The sequence below is a fragment of the Limulus polyphemus genome, unplaced genomic scaffold (genome assembly GCF_000517525.1).
Source record: "Limulus polyphemus unplaced genomic scaffold, Limulus_polyphemus-2.1.2 Scaffold8659, whole genome shotgun sequence".
In the NCBI taxonomy this organism is placed as follows: Eukaryota; Metazoa; Arthropoda; class Merostomata; order Xiphosura; family Limulidae; genus Limulus; species Limulus polyphemus.
This window is the reverse complement of record NW_013674269.1, coordinates 14,574-28,857: the sequence shown is the minus strand read 5'-3', so window position 1 is coordinate 28,857 and position 14,284 is coordinate 14,574. Positions and strand designations below refer to the sequence as shown.

Genomic DNA, 14,284 nt, shown 5'->3' with positions numbered 1-14,284 from the left:
GGTACTTAACACTATATTATTTAAAAGGGTAGTTTTCCACTTCTGTCTCTTGGTACTTAACACTATATTATTTAAAAGGGTAGTTTTCCACTTCTGTCTCTTGGTACTTAACACTATATTATTTAAAAGGGTAGTTTCCACTTCTGTCTCTTGGTACTTAACACTATATTTTTAAAAGGGTAGTTTTCCACTACTGTCTCTTGGTACTTAACACTATATTATTTAAAAGGGTAGTTTTCCACTGCTGTCCCTTACTTTGATCCTTGCAGTTTCGTCTCCAGTGAAAGTTGAACTTGTTTAAAACATAAACTGACGTTAAATTAACAGATTCAAAATAAAACTCACCACAAAATGGTAGTATTTTTCTGACACTTTCTTTATTCACTTTATAAGTTTTTATACATAGAAATTCACCAAATAAAAACTCAATACAAACCAAAAAACCTTTAGATATTTGGATACAAATTAACTTATAAAATAATTATCAGATTAGGCTTACAGATTGTCCATTAACAAGTTAGAGCTGTCTGATTCCCTTTACTTTATTCTGAAATATAGTTCAGTAGTTCAATAAAATATCCCGACAAAAATAGGTTTCTCTTCAAAATTATCTCCAAATCTAACAAGTATTAAATCCTTTACATTTTCATTTAATTCAGTGACTATCTACGAAGAAAACATTTAAATACACAGATTGTATCTAAGCATTTATACATTCACAATTCTAGCTAAACATGTGGTCCTGAAAGTGTTGTTTTTAAACTGACAGACATAAGTACGAATATAAACAAAATATCAATCAGAAAAATGTTGGTCTTTCAAGTCAAAGTTGGTGAAGGATAGTTTTTGGAACAATAAAAACAGATCTGTAAACATATTCTAATGTTTAACAAGTAGCGTAAATGAAAATCGTTAAAACGGCTATGTTTCAACACTAAGATCGCTATCAGAAATAGAAAGTTAACAAAACCCTTTGCGGAAAGAAAATAGTCCCATTTTATACGATAAATACACTACCGTCTGAAATCACGTACAACAAGAGTATGACAAGTAAAACAAACTTTGAAGACGCATATACACAAAAATTATTTTAATATAATTGGTATATTGAGAAATTATATCCAATCTAACACGCACATGGACTTATACTAAGTTAACAAACGTTTATTTTATTGTACAAAGTAGTTACCTGGATTACATGAGATCTATTTTCACCGAGAAATGGAATGAGAAATATTATTGATGTATCAATTGGATGGAAGGTTAGATGTTTGATATAAAACCTATAGTCCTTTTCATAAAAATCCACATCTCATTATAGGTGTTTTAAATCAGTTTATTAAAAACTGTGTAAACTAATTTACCAAATAAAATAATAATAAATTCGCTGGCCATTAACAATGTTAAAATGATTGGAAATACATTTATTATGGTCGTTAATCATGATCAATAAGTATTCAGAAAAGGTAACGAATCACAGACAGGAAAAAAATTATTTAGAACTAGAAAAACAAACATCAAAATATGTACAACTTCAATATAAAACAAGTACGAATATATATATATCTCAAAACATATAACTTGAAATTATTTAATATAAAGTTTAAATCATAATCATAGAAATGGTGCTTTAAAGTGTAAATAAAACTTATAAAAACATTCCACGAGACAATAATATGATTCAAATCAAAATATTTCCTTAAAGAATCTTAGGAAACAAACAATTAAGGTAATCAGTTTTAATATAGACCTGAACTTATCCTAATATCTTCAGAACCGGTCTTTACAAAACTCATTTTATTTAGATCTTCCTTGATCTACACTCGAAGTTCTGAAAAATTGAAATATTTTCTTCCTCCCTGCTTTGATACCTGACCATTTTATGTGGTTTATTTGTTAGCTTACTTTCCTGTTTTTGTTTTCCATAGATAGATAAAATAGAAGTCTTCTGAGTGTCCCTCTTTCAGGCCTTTAGTTCTTGACTGATCTCAAATAAATTTGGTATGTAACATGTAAAGAAGTTGGTGTTCATGTCTGAACCCCCTATGTATACCCTGAATTCTACCAAACGTTAAAGGTATCTTTAGAGTGTCCCAGGGAGTGACGTACGGTCACGTCATTTAGTATATATGTATTGCTTTACCTTACATGAACAAACAAAAAAAAAAAGGTTGAAACCTGAGTGTTTTACTGTCCTATAAAATACAGACTATGTAGACCTGAGATCCTACATCGGGACTAATGTAGATAACTGACCATAGAAGGTGTTAAACAGAAAGAAATGTCACTAATTTAACTTGGTATTCACTGAACTTCCCAATAACTTTACAGAGGGTAGTATAATATTATGATTGAGAGCTTACTTCATAACCTAAAATAACATTCACACTGTTAAACTCACAAATGTACTATTTTGTAATAACCAAAAAATTTAAACCCAACAGGATGGTATTTATAATTAGGGCAAAGCTACTACGTTTATGTGTGGTCATACCTAATTTTGGACTATTGACCAGGGGAAAAAAACCCATTCATCAGCACCCTACCACCTTATAATGCACCCACAAATCAGAACCATGTTTGTCAGCTTCAAAATTGAGAGCTCTACCACAGGGCCAATACATGTCCTGACAGTAAACAGTGAAACTCAAAGCCTCACACAAACTTTATTCTACAGTAAACGATTAAACTCGGGGGCTAACACAAAACTTATCGTATAATAAACAATTAAACTCTGAGCCTGACACGAAGCTTATCCTACAGTAAACAATGAAATTCAAAGCCTGGCACAAACTTTATTCTACAGTAAACAATGAAACTCAAAGCCTCACACAAACTTTATTCTACAGTGAACGATTAAACTCAGGGGCTGACACAAAGCTTATCGTATAATAAACAATTAAACTCTGAGCCAGACACGAAGCTTATCCTACTGTAAACAATGAAATTCAAAGCCTGGCACAAAGTTTATTCTACAGTAAACAGTGAAACTCAAAGCCCCACACGAAGCACTGTTTACTGTAGAATAAAAAACTGAAAGCCTCACACAAAACTTATCCTACAGTAAACAACAAAACTCAAAGCCTCACACAAAACTTATCCTACAGTAAACAACAAAACTCAAAGCCTCACACAAAACTTATCCTACAGTAAACAATTAAACTCAAAGCCTCACACAAAGCTTATCGTATAATAAACAATCAAATTCAGAGCCTGACACGAAGCTTATCCTACAGTAAACAATGAAATTCAAAACTTTACACAAAGTTTAATGTATAATAAACAATCAGATTCAAAGCCTAATAGAAAGATTATCCTACAGTAAACAGTGCATCTTAATGTCTCACAGCAATGCTAAGTAAAAACAGGAAGTCCCAGAACAGACTTATTATAAAACATACAGAGATTATGTTGGTAATATTAAGTTAAAAATCCTAAAATAATTCAAATAAACATATAAAATACTTCAAGTATGAATTAATCTTTTAATAAACCATCGTAAAAGTGTACGAAGATAATAATGTTAAAGATTTACGACAATAATGCTTCGTGAAGAAACATACATTTGGCAAGTCATATTTAACATAAAAACAAGTAAAAATTATGTAAAATTACTACAGTCAGACTGCACGTTAAAAAAAAGTACTGTTGTTCTCAAACATATTTACAAACAAAAAAATTGTGTGTAGCACACAAACAGAAACAATATATTACACGGGTAAGGTTTACCATTAATACCACGAAGTCAAACATATTTATACAAGTTTGGGATATTCCCACAAAGTAAATATTGCCATCAAAACTATTTACATAAGTCTGGATCATTCCAGACAATGAAAACTGTTGCTATCATCTATTACATGGCATTATAACCAGTTTAGTTGTTGGAAATACAAGTGTACGCCCTTTCAATCACTTGGATCGCTCTATGAAACAAGTAGAACAAAGGTGATACCCGACAGAAAATACTGCAGGAAAAATTAATCTTAAAAACTCTGTCCAACATCATATTTGGCTGACTTGTACATCCTGCTAATCACCGGTATCACACACAGTACATAACAAACTGGAGAAATATCAAACTACCATGACTGTGTAAACAACAGAAAGTGTGTAATACTTGACAAATTTACAGAGTTGAACCACGAGTCCTAACACCTTCCTGTGACGTCTGCTGCCAATGGTTTACTTCTTGTGTATATATTTCTGTTGTACTTACAAATATTGTTTGTTTTGTACCTCTAGATTACTGATGGTTCCAAAACATTTAATAAATGCTTCCTATTATCACATTCATGTTTTGCTTTTCATCAAGTTACGTTTTCTGAAAAATGAGTAGATTACATATAACATGCTAGTTTTTGAAGTTTTTACAGCCTAGCATTGGTCTTGCTAACTGTTGGTAGAGACCTCTCGTGTCGGTTATTGGGGAAATCTCAGAATAGTTGTGGGATAGTTAGTGGTATATTTTCAGGTAAGTGGGATTTTAAGTGTGTAATATGACAATTTGTGACAGTCAGTTTGTCACTTCCTGTGTTTTAATATGACAATTTGTGACAGTCAGTTTGTCACTTCCTCTGTTTCTATTATGTGATTGTTTCTACAGTTACTCTTGTGAAATATATTTCCAGGGTTTATTCTAAGAAGTTCGTCAATTTTCTAACGGCCTCACAGCGACTCGTCTTGTCTTTTTAAAAGTAAAATCACCGATATCCTACACGTGTTCTGTATGTGGCAGTAATTACAGAGATGTCAACTGTTAAAACAAAAAGTACACATAGTTCTGGTATTTGTCATTTAATTTAGTTTCAGCAGACGTCACAGGAAGGTGTTGTGACTCGTGGTTCAACTCTGTTTGTTTTTTGTAAAGTAAAATCACCGATATCCTACACGTGTTCTGTATGTGGCAGTAATTACATAGATGTCAACTGTTAAAACAAAAAGTACACATAGTTCTGGTATTTGTCATTTAATTTAACAGAGGTACTAAACATATTAGAGTTTTATATACAATTGTAACACGAGAAAATTTGGCACAAGTTAAATATTTAAAATAGGTTTAAATCCAGTGAAGACTGTGTGTTATTTAGGGATGAGAAAAGAGTTTTTTTTATGTATAATTTTTTTTTATAAGAAGTACAGTATCGTGTTTGGCTGTTGAGAGAAATATTTTTTGTACCTCTCGACTACCGATGATGGAATTATGACGATTCTGAGACATTTAATAAAAGCTTCGTATTGTCACGTTTGATAGCATTTTATCTACAAATTCTAAAGTTTATTTTTTATACCTAACAAATTCCAGGGGCCACTAAAACACATCGCTTCATCCCAACTGCTATAATCCTTCGTAACTTTCACAGTCTTCACATTTATTGATCATAAGTTCGTAAATCATACCACATTTCAACATTTGCATCCTTAACATTGATTTTAAAATGTTATTCCACTGGGTTTCACTTTTTGAAACTAGTCTAATTTCCACAGCGATCACGGTTATATACATAAACTACTACTATTTCACAAGTGTATCTCAAATAATAGCATAAATGTAGAGAAATTATGTTACATTTAACAGTGTCATTTTTTTAATCTGTAGCACTGAACCAGTATCAACAATCTTGTCAGTCAATACCAGTAGAAAAACATTCAAAACTTGCACGGGTCATTCCTTGAAGGATTAATTTACTCTTCCAGTTCACCCCATGCCTCTTCTGCTAGCATGTAGAACTTATTGGCCAGTCGACCTTTCATAGCTGCCATAGCAGCATCGGCAGCTTCCTGATACAGTTCACCTGGAGGATCGTAAAACATAATCAGCAAGATTACAGTAGAACAAAGTAAAAATAGATGGTTCTCAGTGTACACGTACAACCTACCAGATTACTGTAGAACAAAGTAAAAATACATGGTTCTCAGTGTACACGTACAACCTACCAGATTACAGTAGAACAAAGTAAAAATAGATGGTTCTCAGTGTACACGTACAACCTACCAGATTACTGTAGAACAAAGTAAAAATACATGGTTCTCAGTGTACATATACAACCTACCAGATTACTGTAGAACAAAGTAAAAATAGATGGTTCTCAGTGTACACGTACAACCTACCAGATTACTGTAGAACAAAGTAAAAATAGATGGTTCTCAGTGTAGATATACAACCTACCAGATTACAGTAGAACAAGTAAAATAGATGGTTCTCAGTGTACATGTACAACCTACCAGATTACAGTAGAACAAAGTAAAAATAGATGGTTCTCAGTGTACATGTACAACCTACCAGATTACTGTAGAACAAAGTAAAAATAGATGGTTCTCAGTGTACACGTACAACCTACCAGATTACAGTAGAACAAAGTAAAAATAGATGGTTCTCAGTGTACACGTACAACCTACCAGATTACTGTAGAACAAAGTAAAAATAGATGGTTCTCAGTGTACACGTACAACCTACCAGATTACTGTAGAACAACAATCTGTTCTTCACACACCAAACATATAAGTAAGTACATCAGGCTTCAAAACACACACAACAATATGTTCTTCACACCAAACATACAAGTAAGTACATCAGGCTTCAAAACACACACAACAATATGTTCTTCACACCAAACATACTCCAAGTAAGTACATCAGGCTTCAAAACACACACAACAATATGTTCTTCACACACCAAACATACTCCAAGTAAGTACATCAGGCTTCAAAACACACACAACAATATGTTCTTCACACCAAACATACAAGGTGTGTGAAGAACAGATTGTTGTGTGTGTTTTGAAGCCTGATGTATGCCCACCTGCTCTGTTAGGGTCTTTTTCAAGGCCAAATCCTCCCTGACGATACAAGTCTGCCTGTCGTGACAGAAGTTGGTAAGTAGGATCATCCATGCATGCGTCAAATTCTCCTCCTGCATCAGTTTCTTCCATATTGACTGCTCTATCGTACCAGTAAACTGCCTCCTTCCAGGACCTGGACCTACAACAAAATCATCACCTTATAACTTCTCATTTTTTACAAATTTTGGGGGCAATTGCCCAAGTCAGTTCAATCATTTTGTAACTCCCTAAATGTTTTTATATATTTTTTTACTGTGGGGATTATTTTACAGTTGCAGCTTAATAAAAGGATTGATGGCTAACCTCAACCTCGTAAATTGACTGAACCACACGAGTAACTACTAGGATTATAGCCAGAGACATTGATAACAGTGAGGATACCCAACTGACAAATTAATGGATTATAATTATTGTTTCATGACATTTCATACTTTTTAGTCAGCCCAGAATATTCAACTGAATACATTATTTACAGGGTTAGTATTTTAGTTAAGTTCTTTAATGAGAAGTTATTGATAATTATGAACTGTCTAGTTTTATTAACATTCTTCTAAAAGTTTAAGTAACATTTAGAAAACATATCAATTCAGAGTAACATGTATCACACAACTGATTGACTAATTATAAGTGTTATCTTAAAATCTTCATTAAACAGTTCTGCTCACCTAGAAATATTATTTTAATATTTACATACACTTATTGATTGTGAAACCTAAAACACTGAACTTACACACTTTAGATAATTGGTCTTTATAAAGATGAACCCCAAACCTGGTTATGAGGGTAATGAAAACCTTCAGTAGAACATAGACACTATTATATCATACACTTTCAGACTGATTTAATAAACAGCAACGAAGGATATTTTTATTACATTAATCATCCAACAATTATACAAAACATATTCCTTCTTCAACAATCTGAGTACCTTACAAGCCCAAGGTTTTCTCCAGTATCATAAGCTTTAGCCATAAAAATGATAGCTGCTCTGTCTCCTCCTTTGGCAGCCTTTAGCATGAATTCCACACCTTTCTCCTGGTTCTCCTGTAGTATAAAAAAGAACAAGGTTATCCTTTTTACAACTATCACACCCAAACAATCTCTATATTTTTATTCCCCCTTTTTTTTTCTAAAAGGAAAAGAAATGTAGTTTTTGTATCATTCATATAACAACAGTTTTCTCTGTAGTTTTTGTATCATTCATATAACAATAGTTTTCTCTGTAGTTTTTGTATCATTCATATAACAATAGTTTTCTCTGTAGTTTTTGTATCATTCATATAACAACAGTTTTCTCTGTAGTTTTTGTATCATTCATATAACAATAGTTTTCTCTGTAGTTTTTGTATCATTCATATAACAATAGTTTTCTCCTTCGTGATTCTTCTGGTGAAGAACGGGTTGTCTTCAGATGGGTTGGATGTAATTAAATTAAGGGAGTTTAAATGAAGGCTTGATATGATAAGGATTGGTTTCTAGGTACTTTATTTTAAAGTTTGACTTAATGTTGTCCTAACATCTGTTCACAATCCACATTCTACACCTAGCAGAAGATGAAAAAAGAAAGATTTTACCATTATTCTTTGAACATCAGCTTCACTGTTTTACTAGATATCATTTCTACGGTTAACATTGGAACAAACCTTGTCATTTTTCTGTGGCTTTCCTTGTTTATTCTGTTAAACAATACGTTAACGGCACATATGCACATTTAAAAAAAACTTAAAATACATTTATTTATTTATTATTATTATTAATATAATTATCTGTGAAAAATGAATTAATTGTACAAAATATAAACATGAATACAACAATTATTAATCGCTGTTAACTAATGTTTTGTTCCGTTTCTCCCATGTTTAAGAAACTATAAAAATCAGATATATTTAGTTTATTATATATCTAGTTTTGATAGCATCAAGGGGAAAATTTTGGTGTTCATTCTTTTTTTCTCCCTTTTATTTATTGTTCTACTACATCATTCAACTAACATAAAAAATTTCTCTGAATATACTAAAAACAAAATAAAAAAAGAACAGACCCCCAAGTTAGAATATTAAACATTTTCCTAAGAAATAAAACTTTACAAAAAATATGGATTTCATAACTGAAACCTATGAGATAGTGTGCACGATATACCAAAAAAACAAGGTTTAATTCCACAATGTTTAATTTCTGAATTTACGAGTATTTACCACACTTACACAAGATATCAATACAAACCTAGTTTTGCTGAAAATGAATTAAACATATACTTTACTAAATAGCATGGATTAACACTGTGATGCTATTAATTAAGTCTAATAATGAATTAGTTATAATTTTATTATTATTATTACTACACATTAAGTACTAATTTATTTATATTCAATGCTTCTGCTGCTAAGCTGGTGCCACTTTAAGAGAAGTACTGAAAAGGATTGGATTTGTGGTGTTGTGGCCAGGGTTCAATCCTGGGTCAGTTATACAGTTTCAAATTAATCTATAATAATTCATGCTGGTTAAACTTCTTCCATAAAAGTCTGTCTTATTAAACCTCTTCCACACAACCTTACATAAAAGTCCGTCTTGTTAAACCTCTTCCATGCAACCTTACATAAAAGTCCATCTTGTTAAACCTCTTCCACACAACCTTACATAAAAGTCCGTCTTATTAAACCTCTTCCACGCAACCTTACATAAAAGCCCGTCTTATCATACCTCTTCCATGCAACCTTACATAAATGTCCATCTTATTAAGCCTCTTCCATATGACCTTATGTAAAAGACTGGCTGACAATATCTATTGATATGGATGCGTGTATAATACTTACAGTCACAGAGATCCCAACCAATAAGTCATGCTGAAGATGTAAGTGGAGACGAGCCATGATGATCACAGCTTCCATAATACCACAATCTGCAGCATGCTGCATGTGAAAGAGAGCAGCATCATGATCATAGTCTTCTTCATCCTCTGCTAAAAATCGTCCTAGTTCATAGTATTTGGCCATTTCTAGATGGACCTACACATCAACAACGATACGTCTCATCACACTTTACAAACATCTTTTTGTTGTTTCTGAAATAACCTTTATACTGTTTTTTTGTTAAACACAAGATTACACAATAAGCTATCCGTGCTCTGCTTACCATGGGTATCCGAACCCAAATTCTAGTGTCGGAAGCCTGCAGATTTACTGATGAGACACAGAGGAGGCTAGGCCTTATAGAAGTGGTTATGAGTGAAATTACAGGCATGAAATAGTTTAAAGTTGAAGTTAAATTACTTGAAGACAGATGAAGCTCAGGCATGAGAATACCTACCTAGACCATTCACGAAGTGATGGAAATCTACTAAGACAAATACCTAAAGTAGTCTAAAACTTATTGGATCATTGTAGATCTTATGAAACACCAAATGGTGCTTTAAGACTATCCACCCCCCAAGAAAAAACAGAAACTTAAATTCATCCTTTATTTTTCAAAAAATCATTGGTTCCCCTCTTGAGTTCTTGATAAATTCTGGCCTTCACCACTGTCAGTGAAAAAATTAAACTGTCTTAACTGGAACTTAACCCAAATTTTAAACTTGTATCCTTTCAATCCCTTGTATTCAGGATAAAGCAAAAAAATTAGACCAGAGAATTTTATTCTAGTGGTCCCACAAGTATCCTTGAAGGATTCCACAGAATTACTCATTACTCTTCTTTTCCCAAGAGAAAATAAAAGATCCTAATAAGATAACCCTTCCATCCTCAGGGTCATCTTACTAGGTTTCCTCTGAACCCTCTTGAATAAGTAAATATCCTTTGGTAGTTATGGAAACCAAAACTGCAAACACTATACCAAGTGAAGCATAATCATCTACGACTTGAAATCTAACCAAACCACTATTTTATTTCTATCCCTAATCTGTCGTAATATATGGTTTTTTGTCTATCCTGAAAATGTAAGCACACCTGACTATCTAGCTGTACATGTACTTCATTTGAATGAATATAAACAAAAGACAGACGTAAATATATTTTATACAACAACATATTAAAGGCTTAAAGTCTCTAACAAGGTCTAATGTTAGACCATAGAATAACATTTATAAGTTTGTTTATTGATGCCATTAAGTTAACTTTAGCCCTTACTAAACATACACAAGTTACAATGTTAACTTATTCGTTTATCAGATACGAGCCAAACTTAATAAAGACTTAACTAATGTTAGGCCTAGACAAGTGGACTTATAGATTTCAGAGTCTGCTATTAGAATTCTTTCGTATTATTCCGCCATTAAGTAAACTTTAGCCCTTACTAAACATACACAAGTTTCAATGTTAACTTATTCGTTTATCAGATATGAGCCAAACTTAATAAAGACTTAACTAATGTTAGGCCTAGACAAGTGGACTTATAGATTTCAGAGTCTGCTATTAGAATTCTTTTGTATTATTCCTGACACTAATTTGATCACAAATTGTTTGTGGGTTTCTGCTGCTTCTTACAACATTCTATAGCAATTAGTCAACTTTTTAATTAATAACATACTCTATAATGATTACTGTATTTATTAAAATAATGTTACACCTGTCCCAGCACAGAAGTCTCTGACTTTATGTTGTCGGTATTTTCCATCAACTTTCTTAGCTGGACTTCATTAAGGACAGAGGAAGGGCGAGACTTACGAGCAAGTAGGTTTTGGAAAGCTATACGATCATGTTCCTGGAAAGATTAAAACGTATTCCAATTACTTACTGTAGCATGAGATATTTTACCCAAATAAAAAAACCAAGACAAACATTTTAAACCGTTCATCCATCCCAGCTACTAACGAAAGAGATCTTTAAGAAATCCATAAACATTAGATTGATTTTTTAAAATAGATTCTTAAATGTCAAATGTATTTCAGTCTATTCAAGTAAATATGTTTATTTAGTTACACAGACGGAAGAATTTATGTTCTTATCGTCATCTCCATCAACTAATCACAATCTTGCAAGTGAATCTTTTACTTCATTCACTGACTGTTGGCCACATAACTAAATGAAAGTGAAATAAAACTTGTAAACGGTTTATTTTAAAAAAACTTGAAGTGTACTGAAAAGCATAGTTAGACATTTTATTCATCCAACATTATTAAGGAGAGAATTAGAAAACTGGAAATAAACGTGAGAAAAATCTAGGCTTATGAAGAGAAAGTATAAATTAACTTTCTCGGTACTTTTTTTTTAATCAGACTTTAAGAATGCTTTTAATGTGAACCTCTAACATTAACAAACGTTCTCACATCAACTGATGTGGCGCTGCTCTCAGAGTCATATCTGTTCCTCCGTAAAGATCCCATACAAGAGTCCGAGCTGTTCCCAAGATTGCAGCAGTCATCCGAATCATCCTCGCTCTTCTCCTCGTCTTTCCCATCCATGTCTTCGCTGCTGTAGCTCATGGTGCGATTGCTACTTTCACTACTTCTTGGTTGCCGAGAGGAATCGCTGATTTCGGCATCTATGGGACTATCTGGGGGGGACGAATCGCTAAATGTCGGAGTACGAGCACGCAGAAATTCTGTCAGATGAGATCGCTCATACTGAGAAGGAAGAATGCAAATTTCCTCTGTACCACGAACTCTGGTCTTGCAAGACTGCTACGGATTCAAAATAAGGAACTTTAATTACAAAATCAAACAAACATTTCCAGGAGAAATAGCTTAAAGGACCGTTATGTTTTTGTGACATTTTTACTGTAATGTAGCTTAATATTTCAAACTGACAACAGGTGTCTCTTGCAAATTGAATTACCCCATTGAAGAGTGTCTCTAAAAAGTATCACATAAAAAAGTAACAAATATAAGAGAAGACAAATAACGTTTTTGGTCCTAAATAAAATCATATGTGGTTAGTATGCTTTGGTCATTTAGGCATAGAAATCACACCAATTTAAGGTTAAAAACTGTGGTCAATTATTAGTTCAATAACATTTTGTTCTGTCCAAATTAATTTAAAAGGTATCTAAATAAATACGAAACCAATAATTATCTATTCTTTCCTGAAATAAAATAAATCAAACATAATTTTTCTTCAAACAACCACTTTATATATCATCCAAACTCTTGAGTATAAAAGTAGAACAATAAATTAATACTATACACAAATTAATTAGTTTGTTTTTTTATATAGACTATCTGTGCTGTGGGCATCACAGGTATCAAAACCCAGTTTTGAGTGTTATAAGTCTCCGGACGTACAGCTGAGTTACTGAGAGGTCCAAAAGTAGTAAATCAATCTGTTAAAAAAATGTATAAATATAACTAATTGCTATACCTGTGTCTGTAAAATCTTTTTATTGACTCTCTTCTCAGATGGAGCAAGGTCAAAAGGTGAAAGGCCAAGGCTTCCACAAATATTGTTACAAACATGCGAGTGGAAGAACAAGGCCATTCCTTTTATTCCAAGGTTTCCATCCCCATATTCCTTTCCTGAAACTGTGTGGATTTGTGGATCAGTGTACAAGTCACCAACTCCCTGAATGTCGACCACGATTAGCTCATGACCTGACCGCTCAAAGGTAAAATGGCTGAAAGCCTAACAAAAACAAGTAGTGACTCATCTAACCTTATAAAACAGAGAACATCAAGTAAACTACTGAAAATATAACTTACAAATTTCAGCATTGATAAATATCTATCACTGTGCCAAAAAATATTCGCAAATGACGAAAAACAAACCTCAATATAACACTACTTCTACACTGTTTACATTGACACTGCATGGAGAGAACAAAGCAGATATGGTGAGAACGTTGTTCATTTAAAGTATTATGGGAAATGAGATCATTTCATTCAGTTTTATACACCCTTCTGGGGAACATGTGTTGAAGAATGGGGACACTAAAAACCTCCTTCAATTGCTCAGTTGCTTTATTTAGTTTAATGAGTTTGTACCCATGGCTTTAAACTAACCAAACTGACTTTTAATGCAGAGAAACTCTAATAAGCCTATTGCCTCTGATATTGAGTATTAGGTATACAAGTTCCTAGCCGGTGGCTGGTAAAGGGTAGTTACCTGAGGGGTCAGTCGAATTGCTTCTCTACTAATAAAGCCAGAGTTTGAGTTATATTTGATGTAATTTCCTTCAATGTAATGTTCCAAATGGTAGAGAGGTTTCCCAGATCTGTTGCAGAGTTCTATAACATACATTTGGAATATGTCTACCTATAATAAACAATATAGCAGAGTTCTATAACATACATTTGGAATATGTCTACCTATAAAAAAACAATATAGCAGAGTTCTATAACATACATTTGGAATATGTCTACCTATAATAAACAATATAGCAGAGTTCTATAACATACATTTGGCAGAGTTCTATAACATACATTTGGAATATGTCTACCTATAAAAAAACAATATAGCAGAGTTCTATAACATACATTTGGAATATGTCTACCTATAAAAAAAACAATATAGCAG

At 32.8% G+C, this 14,284-nt stretch overlaps 1 protein-coding gene across 3 annotated transcripts in view; it reads right to left on the bottom strand.

Moving 5' to 3' along the window:
* Positions 1 to 4,971: 4,971 nt before the first annotated feature.
* The window catches only part of LOC106475491 (eukaryotic elongation factor 2 kinase-like), an 18,315-nt gene continuing 9,002 nt past the window's right edge, over positions 4,972 to 14,284 (bottom strand). Inside the window, exons 5-12 of one of the 3 annotated variants that reach the window (XM_022379577.1) lie at positions 13,874 to 14,023; positions 13,133 to 13,393; positions 12,103 to 12,453; positions 11,403 to 11,537; positions 9,656 to 9,847; positions 7,771 to 7,886; positions 6,803 to 6,981; positions 4,972 to 5,795 (exon numbers count right to left, since the gene is read on the bottom strand). In XM_022379577.1, the coding sequence (XP_022235285.1) occupies positions 5,686 to 5,795; positions 6,803 to 6,981; positions 7,771 to 7,886; positions 9,656 to 9,847; positions 11,403 to 11,537; positions 12,103 to 12,453; positions 13,133 to 13,393; positions 13,874 to 14,023 (1,494 nt within the window). In that variant the 3' untranslated portion in view covers positions 4,972 to 5,685. Of the gene's footprint in view, positions 5,796 to 6,802; positions 6,982 to 7,770; positions 7,887 to 9,655; positions 9,848 to 11,402; positions 11,538 to 12,102; positions 12,457 to 13,132; positions 13,394 to 13,873; positions 14,024 to 14,284 lie in introns of all 3 variants that reach the window. The other 2 variants (XM_013936171.2, XM_022379578.1) reach the window with 2 other exon arrangements.